The sequence below is a fragment of the Falco biarmicus genome, chromosome 9, assembly GCF_023638135.1.
Source record: "Falco biarmicus isolate bFalBia1 chromosome 9, bFalBia1.pri, whole genome shotgun sequence".
NCBI lineage: Eukaryota > Metazoa > Chordata > Aves > Falconiformes > Falconidae > Falco > Falco biarmicus.
The window spans coordinates 49,772,440-49,794,335 of record NC_079296.1 but is presented as its reverse complement, the minus strand read 5'-3'; the positions used below and the strand labels follow the sequence as shown (position 1 = coordinate 49,794,335).

The 21,896-nt window shown below is 37.0% G+C and overlaps 1 protein-coding gene across 4 annotated transcripts in view; it reads left to right on the top strand.

Annotated features, from left to right (window-relative positions):
- The window catches only part of ADK (adenosine kinase), a 299,689-nt gene that overhangs the window by 69,441 nt on the left and 208,352 nt on the right, over positions 1–21,896 (top strand). For all 4 annotated transcript variants that reach the window (XM_056350951.1, XM_056350952.1, XM_056350953.1 and 1 more), the window contains exon 4: positions 19,809–19,887. In XM_056350951.1, coding sequence (XP_056206926.1) covers positions 19,809–19,887 — 79 coding nt within the window. The remainder of the gene's footprint in view (positions 1–19,808; positions 19,888–21,896) is intronic.

Genomic DNA, 21,896 nt, shown 5'->3' with positions numbered 1-21,896 from the left:
TCTCTCTGGTAATATTGCATACTGACTAAAAGGATTTGATGTTTAATTGTAGCAGCACTGTAGATTTAGCCGCTTCTATCAGAATGGTCTGTTATAGTAAATGAGTATGAACAGTCTAATTGCTTAGGAAATCCAGGGTAAAAGGTTAATCAGCAATTTGCCTTTCTTTAAAGGACTTTAGCTTGTTATGATTTACTTGTCTTAAAGAACTTTGCAAGGCATTAGTTTGTACGCCTCTTTAATCTGTGAGGCTGTCCACCTGATCTTAAGCTTTTTGATGAGCCGAGTACTTCTGTTTTCTGTTTTATATTATGATAACGTAAATTATCTGTAATAAGCCATCCTAATTAAAGTTGGTAAATCTACAGCTCTGCTCCAATTACACACTAATCAATTATACACTAATTTAATTCTACTTAGCTTGATACAGTGCATCATTAATCAGGTTCAGATTTAATACAACAGAATTACTGTATTAACCAAAAAAATTGGTGCATTCAAATAGGGGGAAATAAAGGAAGTCGCGATGCCAAACAGTATACATAAATACTGTCTTAACAATAATGTCTTACAAAAAATTACTTTTTCCTTGGGGAAGTATAACTGAAACTAGTTCGTTCTTTGTCAGCAGATTATTGTTATGAGCCGAAACCACTGATAATATAATACATTTAAGCAGATCATGGTGGTTGTTCTGAATGCTATACCTAATTATCTAATATAGTCAATTGTCTCACTTCTAATGTTATTTAAATAATTAGTTGTAAATTAAATTTGCCAAAAGTTGCAGTGCCCTTGGTGGTAGAACAGTAGAAGCTAGTGGCCAAGTAGATGTTGTTCTGTTCAGACTTCTAAAAGCTTTACCCACGTATAACTCTTTGTAGAAGTTCAACCTACCTGCTGCTCTTAGCACTGGGACGACTGTTTCCTACACAGCCGCGCGTGCGAGAAGGCTGGCTGCATCTGCGTTTTCCCTCTCCCCTTGAAAGGCCTAGGAATGCCTGAAATTTGCCACCTGGAGACTCTCCGAAAGTTTGAGTTGTAGAGTGCAGTTGACTTCAAAAATACAGATGCCACACAAAGCTAATAAGGTTTCCAAAAGTGCTCACAAATGGAAACATTAACCAGACTAATTTTTTACTAATTTACTACAAATAGGAAAGATGCAGCCCAGCAAACAAAAGAAGACAAGGTCTGCAGATGAGGTCACTTAAAAAAACAAAACCAACTCCTCTTGGAAATAGTTTACTGTAACTAAAAAAGGTTGAAGGGGAATAAGGGACTTCAATAGGTATTTCATAAAATGAGATACTGGGTAGAAACGAAACTGAATACTAAATCAAGTTGAATTTTATTACTTGGAGGAAAGTGTGATAAGTTTGTAGATATTTTTGCCCGAGAAAATGCAGGACAATTAAGTTGTGAAAAAATACTACTACTTCTGAAAAATAGCAGTTTGAGAACATGTGGAAAATCGTCACTATCAGCAAGCAAGCTTGATGTTCTGGACAACATGCATCTTAACAAAGAAATGGAACAAAAAAGAACGTTTTGTGGTTTTGTCTGTTCAGGTACAAAGAGATCATGTTGAGCATTTATTTTCTTTTGCTATATATACTCTTGGTCTGTCCATGTTCAAGATTTCATCTGAAGGAATGCATACTTAAAAATTCTTAACTCCAGATTGTTTGCAATAAAGACTTGGGGAAATACACTTATTTGTTTTCCAGAATCTTAATTCAAGGCTTGTATGTGATGCATTGATGGTTGTCTGTCATTGCCATTGCTGTCACATTCCTGTCCTAAACCTACAGAGCATGTAAAAAAAAAAAAAAAAAATTGTGCTCAGAAGACAAGCGGCAGCTTCAGTTGACTGTTGTAGGAGATTTGCAGGGCAGCCTTTCAGAGCTCTTTTAATTTATAAAGGCTTGATTTAGCTTAATAATCTTTGCCAGCCAAGTTTGACTTCCCTGTTGTAGGATCTGAAACAGAACTGTGGAGGAAAAAACTGGTTTTGAAATGTCTCTAGATATTGCATACTTCATTTCATGTCCAGGATGTGTCTTTGGTGGTATCTTGTATTTCTGTTTTGGGGAAATACTTGTCCTCTCTATAAGTTAAGCCGATAAATATGCAGTCAAATACCAGTTCCAATAACAATGTGCTGGTTGTTCATGAAACATAAGAGTTTACTCTTGGCAGTATTTTTAGTGTGGATATGCCTAATTGGTATCTCTGAAACTGATTTAAGTGTTCTGCCTTGTTGGTCAATTTTAACATAAAACAACATTAATACAGGCAGTTATTGCCATCTCCACTAAGGTGACAATAACCATTAGCTGTGTGATTGTCTTAAATTCTTCAGTCTTGATAACAAGCATGCATCTCTGGTGGTGGTCTTTGGCAATGTGGCCATACACTGTTTTTAATGTGGAACTGCTCAGAGCACAATGTGACTAGAATGGTGAATGTGTAAGGGAGAGTTGCCCTTGTCTATAGAGCATCATACATTGTGGAAGACGGGATATGTGAAGATAAAAAAATAGAGAGAGAGTAGAAAGTGAAGACAGGGTTCCTTTACAGCAGGTTGAATAATCTCCTGGAAGATGGTATTCTCGTCTTCTGTCTAAATTTTCTAACTTTCACAGGTGGTTTTTTTATTATTATTATTTTCCCCCTAAGTATTTAACTTGTGGTCTTAACGTGCTGAGTACATAAACTTTGAGTAATGGAAGTTGTACTTTTAACATATTGGGTACTAGATAAACGTGAATACGGAGAAAACAGGTCCTAAGCCTAACAAGCTGAACACTCAAAATCAGTATTTTTTTTTTTTAACCTTTGATTCCACAGGAAGTGGATAGTTATACTTTTAATCTCAGTGTGATTCTATGAAAATGTGTTCATTTATGCTTGAATAAAAGTGCTTCACTATAGAAATGTATATCACATAATACTGCTGAGAAAGTCAATAATTCTGTCTTCATAAGTGGTGTATATAGAAGGTGTAGGGCCACAAGCTTAATGGGAAGGTAAAATAGAAAGCAGCGCACACAAGAATGAGCCAAAGTCTTATTTCCAGCTTTTTCCAGCTTCCATGTGTTTGTCACTTGTGTGATTTTAACATAAAGATTTTGTGCATCATTATTGGTTTCATGTGTTTTGTATAGCACTCTGTTGTGAACAAACCCATTTTGCATTGTGTTCTAATTTGAAACTTAAGCAGTTTTGCTTGAAGTTCAACTGTCTTCACATTGGAATAGATCAGTCAACTGAGAAATCCAGAGTCTGAAATCCAGGAAACGGAAATTAACTGAAATGACTTTTAAGTTCATTTTTTCCTTTTTTTTTTTTGTAGTTACACATATGTAATGCTTGAATTGTGAGACATCTAATAATTGTGTAATATTAGCTGTTGTCTCAAAATGCGGTACGTATATATTAATGAATGATTTTGACTCTGCTACTAATTAGTAAAAGAACGGAGTTAGAAGTGGAGAAAACCTCATGAATGAAAATCAAATTACTGTATTTCATTAATGAGGTCATAATAATTTATAATGGTGTAATTATGTTCACACTACATAACTAGCTCTTTCAGGAGGTTGTTGTTTTTTTTTTAAAAAAAAAAAAAAGCATGTACACACGCATACCTTACACTGGTGCTCTTAGGTCTGTGCCACTGTGCATGACAGTATTCTGTACAGCGCTCCAGTAGCTCTCATTGCAGGTCATTGGCAAGTAGCAAGTGCTCTGTCATTTCCACAGTAGGAGTTACATCTGTGGGATATAGATGCAATAGTTAAGTCATGATCTATGCTAACTTCCTACGATCTATGTTTATGTAGTAAAGAAGTTTATGTACTTCTGTGCCTGGTTCTATAGTGAAGTGAAAAACTTTTGTGAAAACTTTTGGGACTGATGGTTTAAAGTCTTAGACTTCTAAAAACAAGTATTTCTAAACATGGGAAGAATGTTGGCTACTTTTACAACTGCTGCAAAAGTTTCCCTGTGTTTTCAAGTGTTCTACATTCATGTACATTGTTCATAATGGACTTCTGTTTAAAGCTTAACATTATAATTTCCCTCTCTAACAAATGAGAACCTATTAATGAAAATCTTTGTTAAAGTTTTGTAAAACTAATTCAGTCCTCAGCAAATACTGAAAGTTAATTTAACAGTTACGAAAAGTTACTGTTTAGAAATAAATGCATATTAGCAATATAAATATGTTTTGAGAGGTTTAAGTGTTCCAGATGTTCCCACTATTCGCAGCTGACCACAATTACATATCGCTGCTAAGTTGTCTCCCTCAAAAGCAAGTCCTGCAAATATCGTTGTGCCTTTCTAGATTGGCTCAAAGCCACACCATAGTCGCTTCTAAACCAGAGGAAGAAGAGAGCAGGGATGTAAGAGCATAAGCTGCCATCTCTTGTTATGTATAGATAGATAGACACTGTAGCAAAAACGTGTATGTATTTTGCTACATATAATACATGTTTTATATATACGTAGACATAGGTGCTTTTTTCCTGATACTTGGGTGGGTTTTTTTATCATTACTTTTCTTCTTCTTTGAGGTAAGAATCAGAGCAAAGCAGGTTTGGAGACCATATTTGTTACTTGTGTGTCAGCTCCTTAGATATTCTTGAAGGATCAGATCTCTCAGTATTGTTTGGTTACTAGAATGCAGGCATTAAACACAACTTGCATTTGGCTCTGTTTTGACAATAGTAGTTAATATTGTATGGTTTTTGTTAAGGCACTGTTGAAAAAATACCTTATTGAGCTATTTGCAGTGTTTTGTTTTTTTTAAAAGATGTTTAAGATTTCACATACAGTTTAACTGATCACAGATGAAACTGTAAATTAATACCTCATGAGTTTTTCTGACTGCAGGGCATTGTTTGTAACTCAAAGCTGCTTTGTTCCTACCCACTAGGAAAAGACCCTGTTCAAGCAAACAAATTAGAGTTCACCATGATATCAAACTATTTATTAAAACTGAAAACTCTAATTTTGAATTTTTTTCACTGTGACTTTTGTAATAACCTGCTTAGAACGTGTTTTTTTAAAAGCCTAAATCTTTACGGATTGAAATAAAAGGTATATAGTTGGTTTAATTGTTGGTCTTAATCCACCTTAGTTGAAATTTTGTGCTCAAAGGATTACATGGCATACAAAAAGGCAAACATTACAAGTTGCTTCAGTTCAACTTGTCCTTTGATCAGATGCATTTGCATTCCTATTCACTTGTATATGATCTTGATACAAATAAGAGCATGTTTCGTGTGTAAAGTTTTAATGTTCTCGCTACCAGTAGTCGTTCTTGGCTAGAGAGTCAGGATGAGTGTGTTATCAACCTTTTTTTTTTTTTTTTTTTCTTTTCTAATCTCAGAAAAGGTTTGGAGGGAGGTGGTTTTTTATATAAACTTTTTTTACAGTATAATCAGTGAGTAAAGATTGGAGAGAGAAATAGTTTTACACAATTAGAGACATTCTTCCTATGGTGAGACAAAGTCAGGAGCTCCTGCTAGAAAAAGGGTAGGCTTTGTCTGTGAGCAAAGGCAAGCTCCCCTACAAGTGTTCACCTACCAAACGGCATATTCGGATTCAAAGGGGAGTCACCCAGCATCTTCTGTTAGGTACAGATGCTTTCTTTAAGCTCTCCACTCAGTAGTGCTCTCTGTGGATCATCCCACAGGACTACATGTGCTACAGAGGAATATACTTGGAAGTGTGTGTGAATTGGGTAGCATTGCTGTAACGTGGCGAAAGTCACCGGCCAGCCTCTGACATAAGGGCCAAACATGTTTTTGCAAGTCGTGCAGCTGCGCTACTGTAAGTGTAATACTCTGCTCAAGTCTTCCTGACGGCAAAAGCAGTGTCACGGTGACAAGGGCTACAGCTGAAACGGTTCACGTACCTCTGCTTGGTATTACGTGAGAACATAGTTAGTCATATCCAGTCAGTTCAGAGGCCTAATTACTGGTATTTGAGACTGGAGGGAAGGGCTGTGAAGTAAAGCAAAGATGGTGGAATTTCTAGATTTGTGCTGAATGTTCTCCCAGCTTCCAGCAAGTAATGTTTAGACAGTTTGTGACATGGAGATGGTATGACGTGGGGGCAGGGGGTATTCTTTCTTACCAAATAAATTTTGTTAGGTGTTTTTTCCATTGACTTATCCAGTAATTTCTTGATTCCAATATGCATCGGACATTCATGATCTGCGAAGGAAAGAGTGCCATAGCTTCAGAGTACGTCTTGCAGAAGTATATGTTCTTTTCTATCTTTGGCATCTGTCACTAGCTTGGTTCTTTTAAGCCCTTTATCTCATATTCTGAGATGATCTGAATAATCACAACCTATTCTACTGACAAATTAAAAGATCCTGATTCTCTGCATAGTTGACTCCTCCAGACTGTGTCCTGGTTGTCTTCATTAATGTGAAAGCATTTCCATTACTTTAATTATGCCTGCTGCTTTTCTCTGTACCACTTTCAGTTTCTCACTGTTTCCCTTTCAAGGTGATGAGGACGAAAGCTGCTTACAGTGTTCGTACTGTTGATTTTCACCCTGGCACGATGATGTTCACCACCTCTATCAGGAGGAGCAGAGAACGATCATAACATTGAGAGTTTTCAACCTGACTGATCTTACACGTGAGCAGTAACATTTAGGTCAGGGTCCTTTATTCTTTTAGGAATACTTTTACTTCATGCATGCCTGTACATCACTCAGAGTAGAGTCTTGATGTCTTCTTAAAAAAATGTTTTCTAAATTGCTGTCATATCAATCTCAGGGCATTCAGACTTGCCCATGAAACTCTTTCATTCTGGTCTTGTCTAGATATTCAAAATTGCTCTTTGAGCTATTTTTCCAGTCTTTGTGAGCTCTTGTATAATTCTCATCATGCTCGATACTGGAATGTCTACAGATTCTACAAAAAGATGTGTGTTTGGGGTTTGTTTTGGTATTTACATGTGTTTCCCTTTTTCCCACTCCCCAACAGGAGATTTAGCTAGAGTGTTGAGTATCGTTTGTTTGGGGTTTTTTTATTTATGTTTGTAAAAGTTTTATTTACTTGTGAAAACGAGAGTTAAAGAAGCGATCATACCACTTGGAGAAGTGGTTGTGATTGCTTCGCGTTTCTATGGAACTTCATTACAATCGCCTGATTTCTTGAACAGCTGCATATTCTTTACCTTTTGTGACCTATCTTGTGAAAGATTACATTTGAAATGAAATGAGTTGTTGACTTTTTTGTTTTTGTCAAAAACTGTGCAGTGAGCTCCTTTGCAATCTCCTTGTGTGTTGATTTCTCTCCTGCGGGAGCTTTCGTGACAAGTGTAGGAGACTAAAGGAATGTTAAACCTAGAAATGAGAAAACTGAGGAAATGCCATTCGGTTTTCTTCTGTGCTTTTAATAATAGACATGGAGGGCTGGTATGAGCCTCAAGTCCGTCATACAGCACCATGCTAAACGTATGTAGCTGGGATATCTAAATGTTGGTCTAACTGCTCTCAAAAGGAGTGAAGGAGATTGTCTCCCCTCTGTGGAGGGTGTCTAACTCCCTGTGGTGAGCTTTCTGTAATGTATAGTCTGAGTCTTAGTTAAGCCAATTTCTTCCTGCCTGCAAGGGCTATGAAGAAATGTTTGGTTTCTTTGTAAGAGTCAACATTCAACTGTCCATCTTGTTTCTAGACGTTTCCTTTCTTGACTAAACTCAGTTTCTTCAATTTTTACTTCAGAATTTGTGAAGAAGACTTTGATAACAAATTAAGGGTCACTGTGTGAGAGTTAACTACCAGTTGCTTGTGCACTGGTGTTTTGTTCCAACAGCTCTTCAGACACAGAAATTCACTTTTAGTGGTTGGTAGCTGCTCAGTTCCCACATGGGTTTTTCCACATTGAGAAGTGGGCCCGTGTGAACCTCATGAGGTTCAACAAGGCCAAGTGCAGGGTCCTGCACCTCGGTCGGGGCAACACACGTTATTAATACAGACTGAGTGGAGAATGGATTCAGTGCAGCCCTGTGGAGAAGGACTTGGGAGTACTGGCAGGTGAAAAACTGGACATGAGCGGGCAGTGTGCGCTCACAGCCCAGAAAGCCAACCGTATCCTGGACCCCGTCAAAAGCAGCGTGGCCAGCAGGTTGAGGGAGATGATTCTGTCCCTCTGCTCCACTTGGGTGAGACCCTCCTGCAGTGCTGTGACTAGCTCTGGGGCCCTCAGTGCAGGAGAGATGTGGACCTGTTGGAGTGGGTCCAGAGGCGGCCCACAAAAATAATGAGAAGGATGGAACACCTCCCCTATGAGGAAAGTCTCAGAGAGTTGGGGTTGCTCAGCGTAGAGAAGCGAAGGCTCCAGCGTGGCTTGATTGTGTCCTTCCAGTACCTAAAAGGGGCTTGTAAGAAAGATGTGGGGAAAACATTTTAGCAGGGCCTGTGAAAGGACAAAGGGTAATGGTTTTAAACTGAAAGGGTAGATTTAGACTAGATACAAGGAAGAAATTTTTCACAGTGAGGGTGGTGAAACACCAGCACAGGCTGCCCAGAGAGGTGGTGGATGCCCCATCCCGGGAAATGTTCCAGGCCAGGTGGGACGGGGCTCTGAGCAGCCTGATCCAGTTGAAGATGTCCCTGCTCGTGGCAGAGGGGCTGGACTCGATGGCCTTTAAGGTCCCTTGCAACCCGAACCATTCCATGATTCTATAATTTCCCAGTCAATGTATTTCTATACTTCATAAAGTCCAATGAAATTCCCCTCCCCCGTAGTTTTTGCAGGGGTGAGGTTAAGAAGATAAGTTTAATCCTCTTTCATTGCAACCTTCTTAGGAGGGGAGATAAATTTTCGTGCACAAAATGCTGCTTTTTAGGAGTTTTGTGGAGCAAAAGAGCTGGTGTGATTCAGTGAAACTTAACAGCTGACCATAAGCTTCTTAATAATAGCATGAAGGCTAACACAGGGTATCACTAAACATGTCCTGGTAGCGTTGTAGCGGCAGGGTGTGTGCAGACAGGAGAAGTCAAAATGACCAATTTGTCAGAGAGATGCTCTCAGTGTTGTCATATTTTAGTCAAATGTTTGGATTTTTCCTTTAAATCCACGAGTTGTTGTTCTGCTGTGTTATTAGCCTTTTAGTGCTGCTTGGAAAGTTCCTTTTTGAAATGATTTATGCAGTACTATTTCCTTGCAGCTTTTCTGTAACTTGTGATTTTTGGGTGTGTCTGGTGTTGTCGGGGTGGTTTGGGGATTTTTTTTTTTTTGGTGGTGATGCTGTCCGTGCCCTGCCCTTCATTGCATATGCTAATTTTTTTCCCCCAAAAAGGTGACCCTCTCAGATTTTTGCCTATGGAGTGAAGAGATGGACTGAATTGTCATAGGCTGTGGGATGAGTTATTTTTAGCTGTTGGCATTTCAGGCTGGAACACTTCATTCTGTCGTGCTTGTTAATGAGTCATCTGGAGAAAATGGGCTTCTTGCTTTCAGAGAAGGTCTGTAGCAAATAATAATAGGCTAATCTCTGCAGGAGACATTCCGCCAAGTAACTAAAGCTTCAACTAGAAAATATGTTCAAATGGAGACTTATCTCCCTGTAAGAATAAGCATGCACTCACTATTATTATTATTATTATTATTATTATTGTATTATGTATACGAAAAGCTCAAAAAGTGGAAGACTGATTAAGAGCCTAGTAATGGTATAACAGCGAAACATTTTCAAAAAAGAAGGTTAATTGAAGACAGTCACCTTTTACAGATAGAGAATAATACGTAGTTGCTTCCTAATTCAGAACATCGTTCACTCCCTGAAATCCAAATAGTTTACCTAGCTCTAGGAATCTTCTGAAAATATTCCTAAGTAGATAAGACCTATATGAGGCTTGTGTCCTTGAGAGAACCCCAAATTCATCGACATTCAGTGTATTATTTTTAAGCATTATCCAGCATCTTTGTTTTGGTCCCTACTGAGGACTGTATTTTAATTTTGTTGTTGTTCTTTCTGTGTGCAATTTATAGTCTCTTCTTTGACCTTTTCCCTCAAGGTTTGAAGGTTTTGTGCTGTTATAACACAGGAGGCTTTGTTTTGCAGCTGAAAATATTACCACTCAAGTTAGAAATTTAATGTAAGAGTACTTGATCAAAGTTGTTAATCTAGTTGCTTCATTTTTGTATTGTTGAAATTCCAGAATTTGGTAGTGCAGATGATTCATTTACAAAAAAAAAAAGTAAAAATTTAGGGAGAAGTATATGAAAGACAGGGGAAAAAAAAAGACCCCCAAATGCTATTCTATAAAAGAAATAATCTAAAGAACAGCATCAGTGTCAAGTCTTTTTGTCTCCTTTGGTACTTCTACTGACACTTACAATTTATACCTTTTCCTTCTTTTGTTTCCATACCTTCCTCTTGCGAAGCACATTACAAGTCTGAAGAGGTCTTTCTGTTTTGTAGGAAGAGGATGTTTCCTTTAGAGCTAATAATTTTTACTTTCCGTTGGTTATTTAGCTGTTTGGGTTTGGTTTTTTCAATTATCATGGAGTATTGAGTTAAAAGAGAACGTTTACCTTACCTGGTTCAAATAAGTATTTTTGCATATTAGTACCTGTTAACCCTTCAACCTGTAGTGTTTTAACCCATTTTCTCATATTGCTCTAGTCACGGTACAAAATGCTTTAAACCAAAACCATGTAATGATTCTGATACTACTAGTGTGTGCTGCTCCTAAGTAACCCACTGGGTTTTTTCGAGATAAATATTTTACATTTTGGCATATCTTACAATTTGTCATATACCTACATTGCCAACAATAGTCTTGTGGTCAAAACACTTGAGAAACCTATAAATAAGCTAGTGTAAGTATCAGAATCAATTTAACTTCAGTAGCATGGAAGTTTGCATGGGAAAGCTTACCCTGTGTTTTAGCAGACAGAATTAACTTTTCCTAAACATGAGGTTGCTGTGGTTAGACAGCTTCCAAATCCTCATCTCAATTGTTTATGGGTAGTTTGAATATACTGACTCTATAGATGGTCCGGTAACTGTCTCCTTAGTAGGCAATTCATGCATCTTTTCAGGGAGCACTGTATTCTATTATCCAGTCCTTGGGTGTCATCCCACCAGTGTAAATTCTCTTACTTGTAGGAGACCTAGGTTTTGGTGTTTTCCAAAAGTGAAAGTAATGTGTTTCCGTGTTACCTATTCTGAACAGTTTTGGTTCCTTCTCTCTCAAATATCTTTTTTTCCCCCCTCAAGTATCCGAAGATATTGATAATAAAAGAGTTGATTCCTTCTGTAATTTCCAGTACCACCTAATGAAAATGAAGATGCGGGTGCATCACTTATCAAGAGCTTAAAAAAGGAAATATATTTATGAGTATGCTTGTGCGCTTGCGGTAAGAAATATTGCCTGTGTTTCTGAGGTATCGAAATTAATGTTATTACTCAGTATCAGTAGGTGACTGTCTTACGGGATATTCAAGACAGAGCTGTCTTGAGAAGCAGGGAAGTTACAGAGAACTAAAATGGAAATCTTGGTATTTACTGTCGGTTGTGCTTAAAGCAGGGTTTTCTGCACTCTTTATTTGTTCATGAGGAAAATTATTATAGTTCACTGCATGTTAATAGGAGATTAGAGTGGCTTTATACTGTCATCTTGGTCGACTTAAAGATCTTTGTGTATTTAGAATATTTTTTTGGTTTAAATTTACTCACTGGTTACTGATGTAAAAGAATGTAGAATAACACAAGAGGTGAAGAAAAATGGATGTTTCAGTAGTATAGTCAAATTGACATGAACCATTTATATTACTGTACGAACAAAAAATTGATTTAGATTGTGGTTAACAACTGCCACTATTGTTTTGGACTTTGTTAATAGACAAATTAGGCAGATAAAATGCTTCTTAATCCGAGTGATGAATGGAAACAATTAGATTATAGTTTAGTTTTGGAGTAGCTCTGCAGAACTTCGTAATACTTTATCAACTCTGAATTAGAGCTCAAACTTTGCAACTTGGTTAACTTTTTTTTTACTGCTCTGTGTTTATAGATAAAAGCACAATAAAATATTTTTCTCTGTCAGGTCTGAGTGTCCATACATCTTTTTTTTTTTTTTTTTTTTTCTTAGCTCTTTTTTTACAGGCAACTTAATATGATTTGTACTACAGCTTTAGATAATCTAAATCGTAGCACAGATAAGGCCTAAGATCTCTTGCTGACTGAATACTTTTAATATTAAAATATTCTTGGCAAATATTAAGTTAAACAAATTTTCACTTTGATGTGAGCTGGAGTAAGTTGATGCTTGTGAAACAGCAGTTTTGATTAGCATTCACTAAAGGTTTATTGACAGTTAACACCTGGTTTCGACTGTGCCAAGTGGGAAGCATCTATTGCAGCTTCACATGATTGTTGCATAATTAGCATTATGATCTCTAATTTGCTTTTAATTTTGTAAACCTTGTATTATTTTCAAAACCAGTCAGTGTTCCTGCATTTTTATTGTAGGATAGACAAGATTATTGATGTTCAAAGGGTTAAGAAGTGTACTACTTCCTAATAAAATAAACCACTTGCCATTTCATTGGTTAGTTAGCGAGGAAATTTATACACAAAAAAATTACTGTTACTTCTCAGAAAGCATGTATTCTTCCCATGCTACTTATGAGAAGCAAACAGATAATGACAAGTTTTTTGGAAGTAGTATTGTTGTATGCAAGCTGCCAAATGTATACTGAGAACATCAGGAGCAAGTGTAAATGTTTTTGTAATACTGCTGAGAAATAACAAAGGAAATGACCTTGTTCCTTACTGCTCCAGAACATATTTTGGTGCATCCAGGAATGAAGAAGGTAAATGGTTTGTAGTTTTGCCTGCCTGCAATGTCTTTTCATCCTTACTGGCTTTGCATAAGGGCAGGGAGCTATTTCTGGTTATGGTGATTTTCAAGAAAAATTATTGGGGCAAATCCCTAGAGGTGTCTGCAGAATTTTTGAGTCTTAGCTGATCTTTTGGAAGATCTTCTCCCAAAAAGACAGTGGGAGGAAACTGTAAGCTTGTAGTCAATTACTGAACTGACAGGAATTCTCTAATGGTATCTCTGAATATCTATCTGAATATCTGAATATACTATCAGTGTATAGTAGTCGTAATACACTGATTTTACAGTTTGTGAAGGTACTCTGTGTATATATAATGTGTATATATATATTTGTACTGTTTAGTGACAGTTAGAATCAGAAATGTAATCTCTTAATAATCTAGTGGTATAGTTTTCCTTCTCATTTTCCTACAGCATTTCAGAATATCGACAGAAATACTTGCCTTGTGGTGGGCAGTGCTTCTGAGTGTTATCTTGTACGTTTTTGAGATAATGTAGGGGAGGAAGACAACCAGATAATCTGGAATAAAGGGGGCTTTTCAAGAACACTTGCGTAAATTTGCTTGACTCTTTGCTGAGGAAAGAAAAAAAATTACTTTGAGAAATTTCTTTAAATCATGATCCTTAAGAGCTGATGTTTTAACCTTACATTTGAATGACTGTTACTTTTTCCATCTTGTTTCAATATGCCTAAATGCAAACACATGTGGAAAATGTTCTTTTGGCTTTTATCAAACTGACATTTAAGTGCATTTTTTTTTTTTCAACCTCACTTGTGGTAAAATATTTCAAAGCTATGAATCTTGCAATTTGCTTATGCATTTTTTTCCTTCTTTCATATATTAACATTTGGTACTCATAATCCTAACCTGGTTGGAATTATTGGCTTTTCTCATTTGCTGTTTGTTTGGATGAGGTGATTAGGAAAATACTTGATGTGAAATTCTGGTTTGTAGCAGTAAATACTTCCACGGAGAGTCACTGCTTTCTGAACTCTAGTAAATAAAAGAGGAAAAATATGATAATGTGCTGTATTAAATTGTAGCAATCATATTCCTAACACATTTAGCTTTCTGTTGTGTTACATGTCCGTACTGCTAACCTGTCTCCAATACTTCCTCTTTAGCATGTTTCATTCTTCCCCTCTACTCCCCTACCCTTTCCCAACTCTTTAATTCTGTGCCAAGCTAATAAGGAGAAGAGCTAGCTCTGCATAAAGTCAGTCATTGCCAAGCAGCTGTTAAAAGTTTTCTCATGTACCTCTGTGATTGTACCTTCCAAAAGGCAGTATTTTTGCTCTTTGGGGTCCCAATTTTAAGTAAGAACAACCAATTATATCTGCATCTCAATCTTAATTGGTTATATGTCAAAGACTAGGGATGAAGTAGTTCATATATATAACTACCCTTTCTAGGGCTTGAACTTTGAACACAAAGTTGTACAATTTAGGTAAATTAGGTACACCTTCAGAGCTAAAAATATGAATTACTTTTCTTCTAACGCACGGGTTTTGTCCTAAAGTATTTCCCCTTTTACTTCTGTTGCAAAATAATACCCTGTGCTTTAATTATAACGTTTGCATCTTGAGACTACGGGTTTTCCTTAAATCTGAACTAGATTTTACTTAGGATCAAATTCTGAGGGCTTCAGCTTGCCTGGTAACGCTGACCTGGGGAGGCCGTCTCCCTCCAACGTGTGCCCCATCTGCCTGGTGGTGTGGCTGCCTGCCTTGTTCTGGCACCGGCCCAGGCTGCGATGAAACTGAGAATGTGACAGATGACAGGCTTGTCCAGATGTATGCATAACTACTTCTGCCGTGCCCTGTGAAACAATCAGGATGGAGGTTTGGCATTATTTAGTTGTTTGTGTTGATTTATTCCTTGAGGGTATTTAAAAAAAAAAAAAAAAAAAAAGGAATAACATTTGGTATTTCTTTTGGTAGTGTTACTGAGCTTTTAGTATTATTAAAACAGGTTATATGATACGATGCTCACTGTCTCCTCATGGGTGGTGGGTTTTTTTCTGTAATTTATGGAGTGATTTCATAGATATTCTGACACAGGTTACTTAATTTGAAGACTTAGGTAGGTGTAAAAAACCACAATTAAATGGATCAGACATCTAACTGCCAGTGTATTAGTCTGGTTCTCCTCACAGCTGAACACTTCAGCTATTGTCGTGTCTTAATATGACTAGTTCTTGCAAGTAAAAATAAATATCTAGGAAAGGTGTCAGAATCACCGTTAATTATGATTTGTAATTAAAATCTAATTAAAATTCATCCAGTAGCTGGAAAACATACCAAATCCTAGTCTGCCATCCTCTCTAGGGGTATCAACAAAGGCTGCCTGCCCAGCCCCAACTTCCTTCCAAAGAAAAAGAAGTTACAGCCTCATGTGCGGTTAGCAACCTTTTGTTGATTAAGAGGTTCCTGTCTTAGTGTTTTCACAGATTTTTATAACACCAAACAAAAATGTACAATCCGTTGGAAATGCTCTAATATTATGGTACAAAATAACCAGATTTTTGTCTTACATTCTGGCTGTCAATATCTGGCATACAAAAGCAAAAAGGGCAAAAATAATTTTTTCTCTCCTCTCTAGCTGTTTTTGGCAGCTGATTTTTTTAAAGTGTAGCTCCCTGCTGATGTATGCTATTGAGTGCATCTTGGGTAATAAGCAGATACATCAAAAGATATCCAGGGCAACACACCCTGCTGAAAAACAAGAGATTACCTTTCTCTACTTGGTGCAGATAAGTAGCTTCTGACAAATGCGTCAGAAGTGTATTTTCGTGGTGTGCGCTCTATATAAGACAGCTAAATGTTGGGTATATTCTGTGGCCATTTTGCTCTTCAGGAGTTACTTTGTAGTCCAATATAAATTGTGTCTAAAAACTTAACAGCATTACTTGAATTGCGTTAGTTTTCCTTTCTCTAGCTCCACTGCCTTCCGTTGTCTGCCTTCAGTTGTAGGGAGTGTTTTATGTGCTTATTTTTGTTGTCAGTTTGGTTTTGAAACCATGGTGAGCCAAACATGGCTGTACTTGTTGCTCTGTAATGTAGAACAAGATAGTCCCAGCTCCAAAAAGCCTCAGATTTTGTGTGTAAAAGTGAGTTATGAGAGATGGGTATTGATCCAGGAGAGAGTTGCCCCAGTCGTTAGGCTGGAGAATAGCCTTGGGAAATCGCACAGCCTTGCTGATGACTTTCTGTAGATGTTATGCTGAAAGATAGTTTGATGGAAGATTAAAAGCAGATTTGCTAATTTTCATGGAAAATTCTAGTAACTGGACATTGGATGATACCATGGGTTAGTGAGAGAAAAGGTGGTTTTATTGACTGCTTTGTGCCCAGAGGCTGTTGTAAATCTGAATGTACCAAATGAAGGATGGTATGTTCAGCAGCGTAGTGCTTTGCAGGGATCTGTATAGCACAGTAAATTGTGCTTTTTAAGATGTGCTACGAGGAAGAACAGTGTAAGGTTTAAACATCGTTTGGTACAGAGGAGATGCGTAGTGATGCTTATGTTATGAATGGTTTGAGTGACAAACAGGGTGGTGAAATTGTCAGCAGTGATAATACTGGGGGGAAATGCTAACAGTGCTCTCCCGTTTGAGGTAACGGTGTGGCATACGTGAGAGGAGTCTGTGCCTCTAAAAAATAAGCCTCTACCTCCTGTCATGTAACGAGGTGTATTTTGTTTAAAAAAACCAACCCAAAACCATAAAAACATTATTGTCATTCTTGTTTGTATTCTTTATATAGTAGCTTCTTCCATTACCCCTTTCTGTTTTATTCTGATAGCCATTAATTCTGTCAAAAGTGAAGCTACTGAAAAGGCTCACCTTCAAGTATCAAGTTCAATTAGGAGTCAACCCTTTTTTTAAAAAGGGGAGGGGGGAAAAAGAAAGCAACTGACAAGTGTTATTGCCTTTAGTATAATTGAGCAAAACATTAACATACCCTCTTTGGTCAGTGCTAGAGTTGATCAGCAGGATCACAGCTGAAAACATATGCTGCTGCAAATGCAAACTTGTTTTTGTTAAAATATGCTGTAATGTGGTGAACAAATTCATCGTACCAAAAATAGGGGCCCCTCTATATGGTGCTGATAGTGGGATTTATTATTCCGTTATTTAAGGTAATGGTATATTGCTAGGTCAGGAGAAAGGTCACAGTTCTCAGATACAGCACAGCCTTAAAAAATACTCAGAGAAAGGCCAACAATTGCGGAACGTGAAACAAAAATATTATTCAGTCTTGCTCATAAGGTTCTAATTTTCTTGAATTATCCAAAGTGTGATAACAGCTTAGTCCTGAAGCATACACAGAAGCTCTGTTTAGCATGCCCAGGCCTCAGAGCAGTTTCTGTGGTTGAACTTCCTTAAAATGGAGAGTTTTGCAAAAGCAAATACCACGTTTGAGGCATGCTAGGATGGTAGTGTCTTCTCTTTGCAGGTCAGACATATGGCAGACAGTGACAAAGTCAGTGTTCCTACACTGCGTGTGCCATCTGCTGACATTTTGAAAAATGTCCATCTAACTGTTCATCATCTTAAGATAAAAAGCTATTGGCACTCTTTATTTTGAGGTCATTCTTGATACAACTTGGTTTTCAGGCTCTTGTGAATTAAAACAACATGCAATTTATATCATCCTTTTGATGTGTCATAGAAAATGACTAGCAAAAATTACTTTCATTTGTACAAGCTCTTTTTCTGTTTTCTGTAAGAGAACTTTGGAGGTGTGGAGTTTATTATCTTAATTCAAAGAAAATAAGTTAGGTCTTCTAGTGTTCAGTGTGAAATAGTGAAAGTCTATTGCCATTGCTTGTCTTATTCTGTCAAGTAATTGTCAAGTAATTTGTTCGGATTATTTCTGAGATTACATAGCTGTCACCTTGAAATCTTCATAATGCAGACAGTATTTCAAGGTTGTTTCCAACTTTTTTCCCAAAATTCAAATACCACCTATTTTATCATTCAAACCACCAGATCAGTATTTAAACACATACTCATCCAGATTTAGAGCTAACATAGGTGATGAACTACAGTATCTTAACTTCACAAGGTTTAACATGCCATTAAATAATATGGGCCGAGAAACATCAAAGGTCTTTAGGTAAAGGAATTAAAATATCGGTATCCATGTAGATATACAAGAATAAAAAAATAACCATATGATTTGGGCAGTACACACTCAAATTGATTGAAAAGGTAACATGTCCATTAAAGAAAAAAAATGTTGCCAAATACTTAATTGGTTTATGACAGTTTGTATGTCTCTGCTTGAGAAGCAATTGTGAGGAGACCTGTTGCTTTTGGTTATTTTTTTCCCCACTCTCAGCTACTTGCTATCATTTGAGGTTTCAATTGCTTGACATGGAATTGGTGGATAATTAGTAGTGTGTATAACTGTGAAAAGCACATGTAGTAATTTAGTTCTTGCTTCTTTCTAATTGTCTGCCCATAGGTAGTTTGCTAAGGTGAGTAGCTCGTTATTCAAACATTTTAAATGAAAAGTACTGCAGAAATAAAAATGCTCTTATTAGTAACACGGTATTGAAAATCAAAACCTTTTAAACAAACTAGTCATTATTTGACAAATCTATCCTCAAAGCAGTTGTTCATGTACTACAAGGAGACTGGGGCTGTGAAGGGGAGAGAAGGGTAAGGCAGCAGATAGTGTTCATTTTTCACCATGTCTAAAATAAAGTTGTGTCAATCATCTTTTAGAAGATGCTAAAGGTAAATAAAATATGTCAAAATACATCTGACTGGGCAAGCTTCATTTGTTAAAGGTAAACATCTAAAGTTAATAGACCTTAAGGGCAAGTCTTTGCTATTAATTAGGGTTGACCTTGAGGTCATTTTGAGCCTCAAATGTGCAAACATATTTTACAGTAAACATTTTAACTTGCCTGCTGGAGTCCGTCCTTCTGAATATAATGTCTTTTGAGGTTATTAATCCTGCTGTTCAACCCACTCATTTTGAAGTGTGCTTAGAACTTAAAGGCACGATGCAGTACTTGTGCGCAGCCTCCTCGCAGCCTTCACCCCTCCTCGTTCTCGTCGCCTGTTGTGTGATACTGCCCTTTTCTGCAGCCTGTGGCTGGAGGGAACGCCGGGTCTTGAAGCTGTTGGGGTACTGTCATCAGAGATGCCAAACATTATCCTACACAAGGAAGAATGTCTTATATCTGGGTCTTAACCCTAAAGTTTGACCTGAAATGTGAGGGTAGATACTTCTGTTAAAATTAAGTACTTGTTTTAACCTTCAAATGTAATAATGTACTACTGCATGTCATCAGAAAATGCTATGTTTTCGTAGTAGTATGACTTGAAGGATTTGAAAGCTCATCTAGAAACGCTTGGCTTTTCTGTTATCAGATTTTCCCAGATACTAGTAGATTTTTTCATAGAAGTTCTTCACCTTTCAAAACATACTATTTCATATGAAAACTTAAAACGTAGCACCGTTGTTTGGGTCAAGTTAATTTTGAAATAGACACCAGATCTCCTCAATCTTCTCACTTAATTTTACATTCTGTTTCTAGCTTTAATGAGTTGGAGTAAGTATCTGAATGTCTTTATTGGTATAATTTTTCTTCAAGTATGTATTTTATCAATGTAAACAGTTAATTTCAATCAAACTAATCCTTCAGATAACGGGTTTTCCCAGTTACTTACTCCCCTTTCAACTTTAAGGTGAAGGATTCCAGTTGACGTCACACTTTGCTTTGTAATTTGGACAAAATCTGAATAGATGTTCTCAGCTTGCACCATGTGTAACAGCTAGTGTATCTGAATTTCTTCTTTTCAAATAACATGTTGTCATCTACTTCTAATGTTCATGTCTGCATTTGAAAAAAAAAATAAATTGTAGAGTTTTAACTTTTTTCTTCAACTTTTTTTTTTAACAGATTTGAAGAACTTGTGAAAAAGTTCAAAGTAGAATATCATGCTGGTGGTTCAACTCAAAATTCCGTTAAAGTGGCCCAGGTTTGTTCTTCCTTAAAAAGAATTATTGATAATTTGTAGTGTTGAGTTTGAATCAACTTCATGCTCTGTACTGTCTGTATTTGTCATGAGCACTACTGAGTGGGTGATTCTGTTGCTTAGCCTATGCTTGGTTTTTTTGACATGATTTATTTTGAAGTTGTGCTCTTTATTCTTCTCCCACGCTTTCTGTTAAGGTTATAGTTACAACTACAGTGTACCTAGGAGTGAAAAGGAGGGTTTTAAGGAAGACTGGGCCAGGCTTTTGTCAAAGGTTACGGCAGAAGGATAAGAGGCAAGGATAGGATCCCTAGCTGGTGTTAAGAGTCTTCCAGGGAGGAGAAAAAAGTTACGGTAAGAATGGTTAAACAGAGAAGTTGCTGAATCTCTGTGCTTGGAGATTTTTGCATCTTACCAGGGTGAGTCTCTTTGGGTGACGGGATCTAAATTTGAGGCTGGCCGTGCTTTGAGTGGTGGTTGGACTAGAGACCTGCAGAGGTCCCTGCGTCATTCTCTGATTCTAACCACATTTCTTCTGTAAGACCTTGAAAGTTTGTCCATTAGCAATTGTAATGTAAAACTTTTTTTTAATACTAGGGTAATGTTTCTGGCTACAGTAATGATGAATGGGGTTTCAGGTATATGAGCTTTTCTATAACTGAAGTAGGCTTTTGTAACAGTACTCTTAAGCATGTTTCTGTGTATGTATTTTTAGATGTGACAGATGTACAAATCCTATAAATAAAAATATACAAACTGTATTAATAAGCCAGGATCATTAACAAAAAGCTTATAAACCTCCAAACTTCCTATATAATTAAAACTTACTGCCAGATAGCATTAAATGCACATTTGGAATAAATTAAGTTTCAATTTAACAAAGGTTGCCCTGCCAATAAAAAGGAAGAATTCATTATAGTAATAATTGTTGCTCCTTGGTATAAAATAGTTGCTGCTTCTTTACTAAGGTGTTCATTTTCTGAAACCCCAATGTCTTGAAAATATTTCTGGTAAAAATATTTGACAACAAAGAGAAATCTAAGTTGCATGTGTTTAAAGTGTACATACCATTCTAATTCATAAAGGGTTATGTTTTTTAAATACAGACAGCTTTCAGAGCTTTTTGGTTTGGTTGGTGTTTGTCTTTTTTATGATGTGGTCAAGCCAATTTTTTTGCTTCTGATACTTAAAAAAAAAAAACAAACCCTCCGCATCAGGAGAGCTGAAGTTAATGGGTTCTTTCTGTGTCAGTATGACTGTTGCTTAACCTGTGGGGCTGGTGTAGAGGTGCTGTCTTTTCCGTGACAGCTGATTAGAGGTCGACATTCTGGATGGAGTTCGGCAACTGTGAATTAATTCAGAGGCATGAAAGTCTACTTCCATTCCTGCATCTAGATTGAGGATGTCTTAGTAGGAAATGCATTTGGTAAAATCAGAGTTTCTAAATTTCGAAGTACTCGAAGAGCCTAGGATTTTGTTTCCAGCTTTCTTTGAAGTGACCTCTTTGGCATCAGCTAATAATTTATTAGTAAACTGTGCCTCATACTTAGCTCTCTGAACTTACCAGTCCGGGTCTTGTTAATGAATTCTTCTATGAAATACCCAGAACTTATATAAGTCAATGAAAACAGATGAAACTTAAATCAATGAAATGTAGGGGTTTCAGTGTCAGCGCTCCTTTCTTAGGCCAATTGGGTTTTGTCAGTGAACTTTTCCTTTACCTTGGCTCTGAGTTGGGAGCTCATTCAGCTCCAGTTGCCATCTGGAATTGTATTTGTCTCCAGAAGGGTTGTCATCTCTTAGTTTTTGTCTCAAACAAGATTGAAACTTCAAACAGTTGTGCATGAATAACATAACATCACTAAGAGGCTTTAAAACCAGAGATGGGAGGGTGAGAGAGAGCGGGAAGAAAAAAAACCAGACAATTCTGGGTATTTTAAAAGAAACTTTAGCAGAAGAAAAAAATGTGAGGATAAGAAAAAATAGTTTAAATGTAACCAAAAATTAAACTA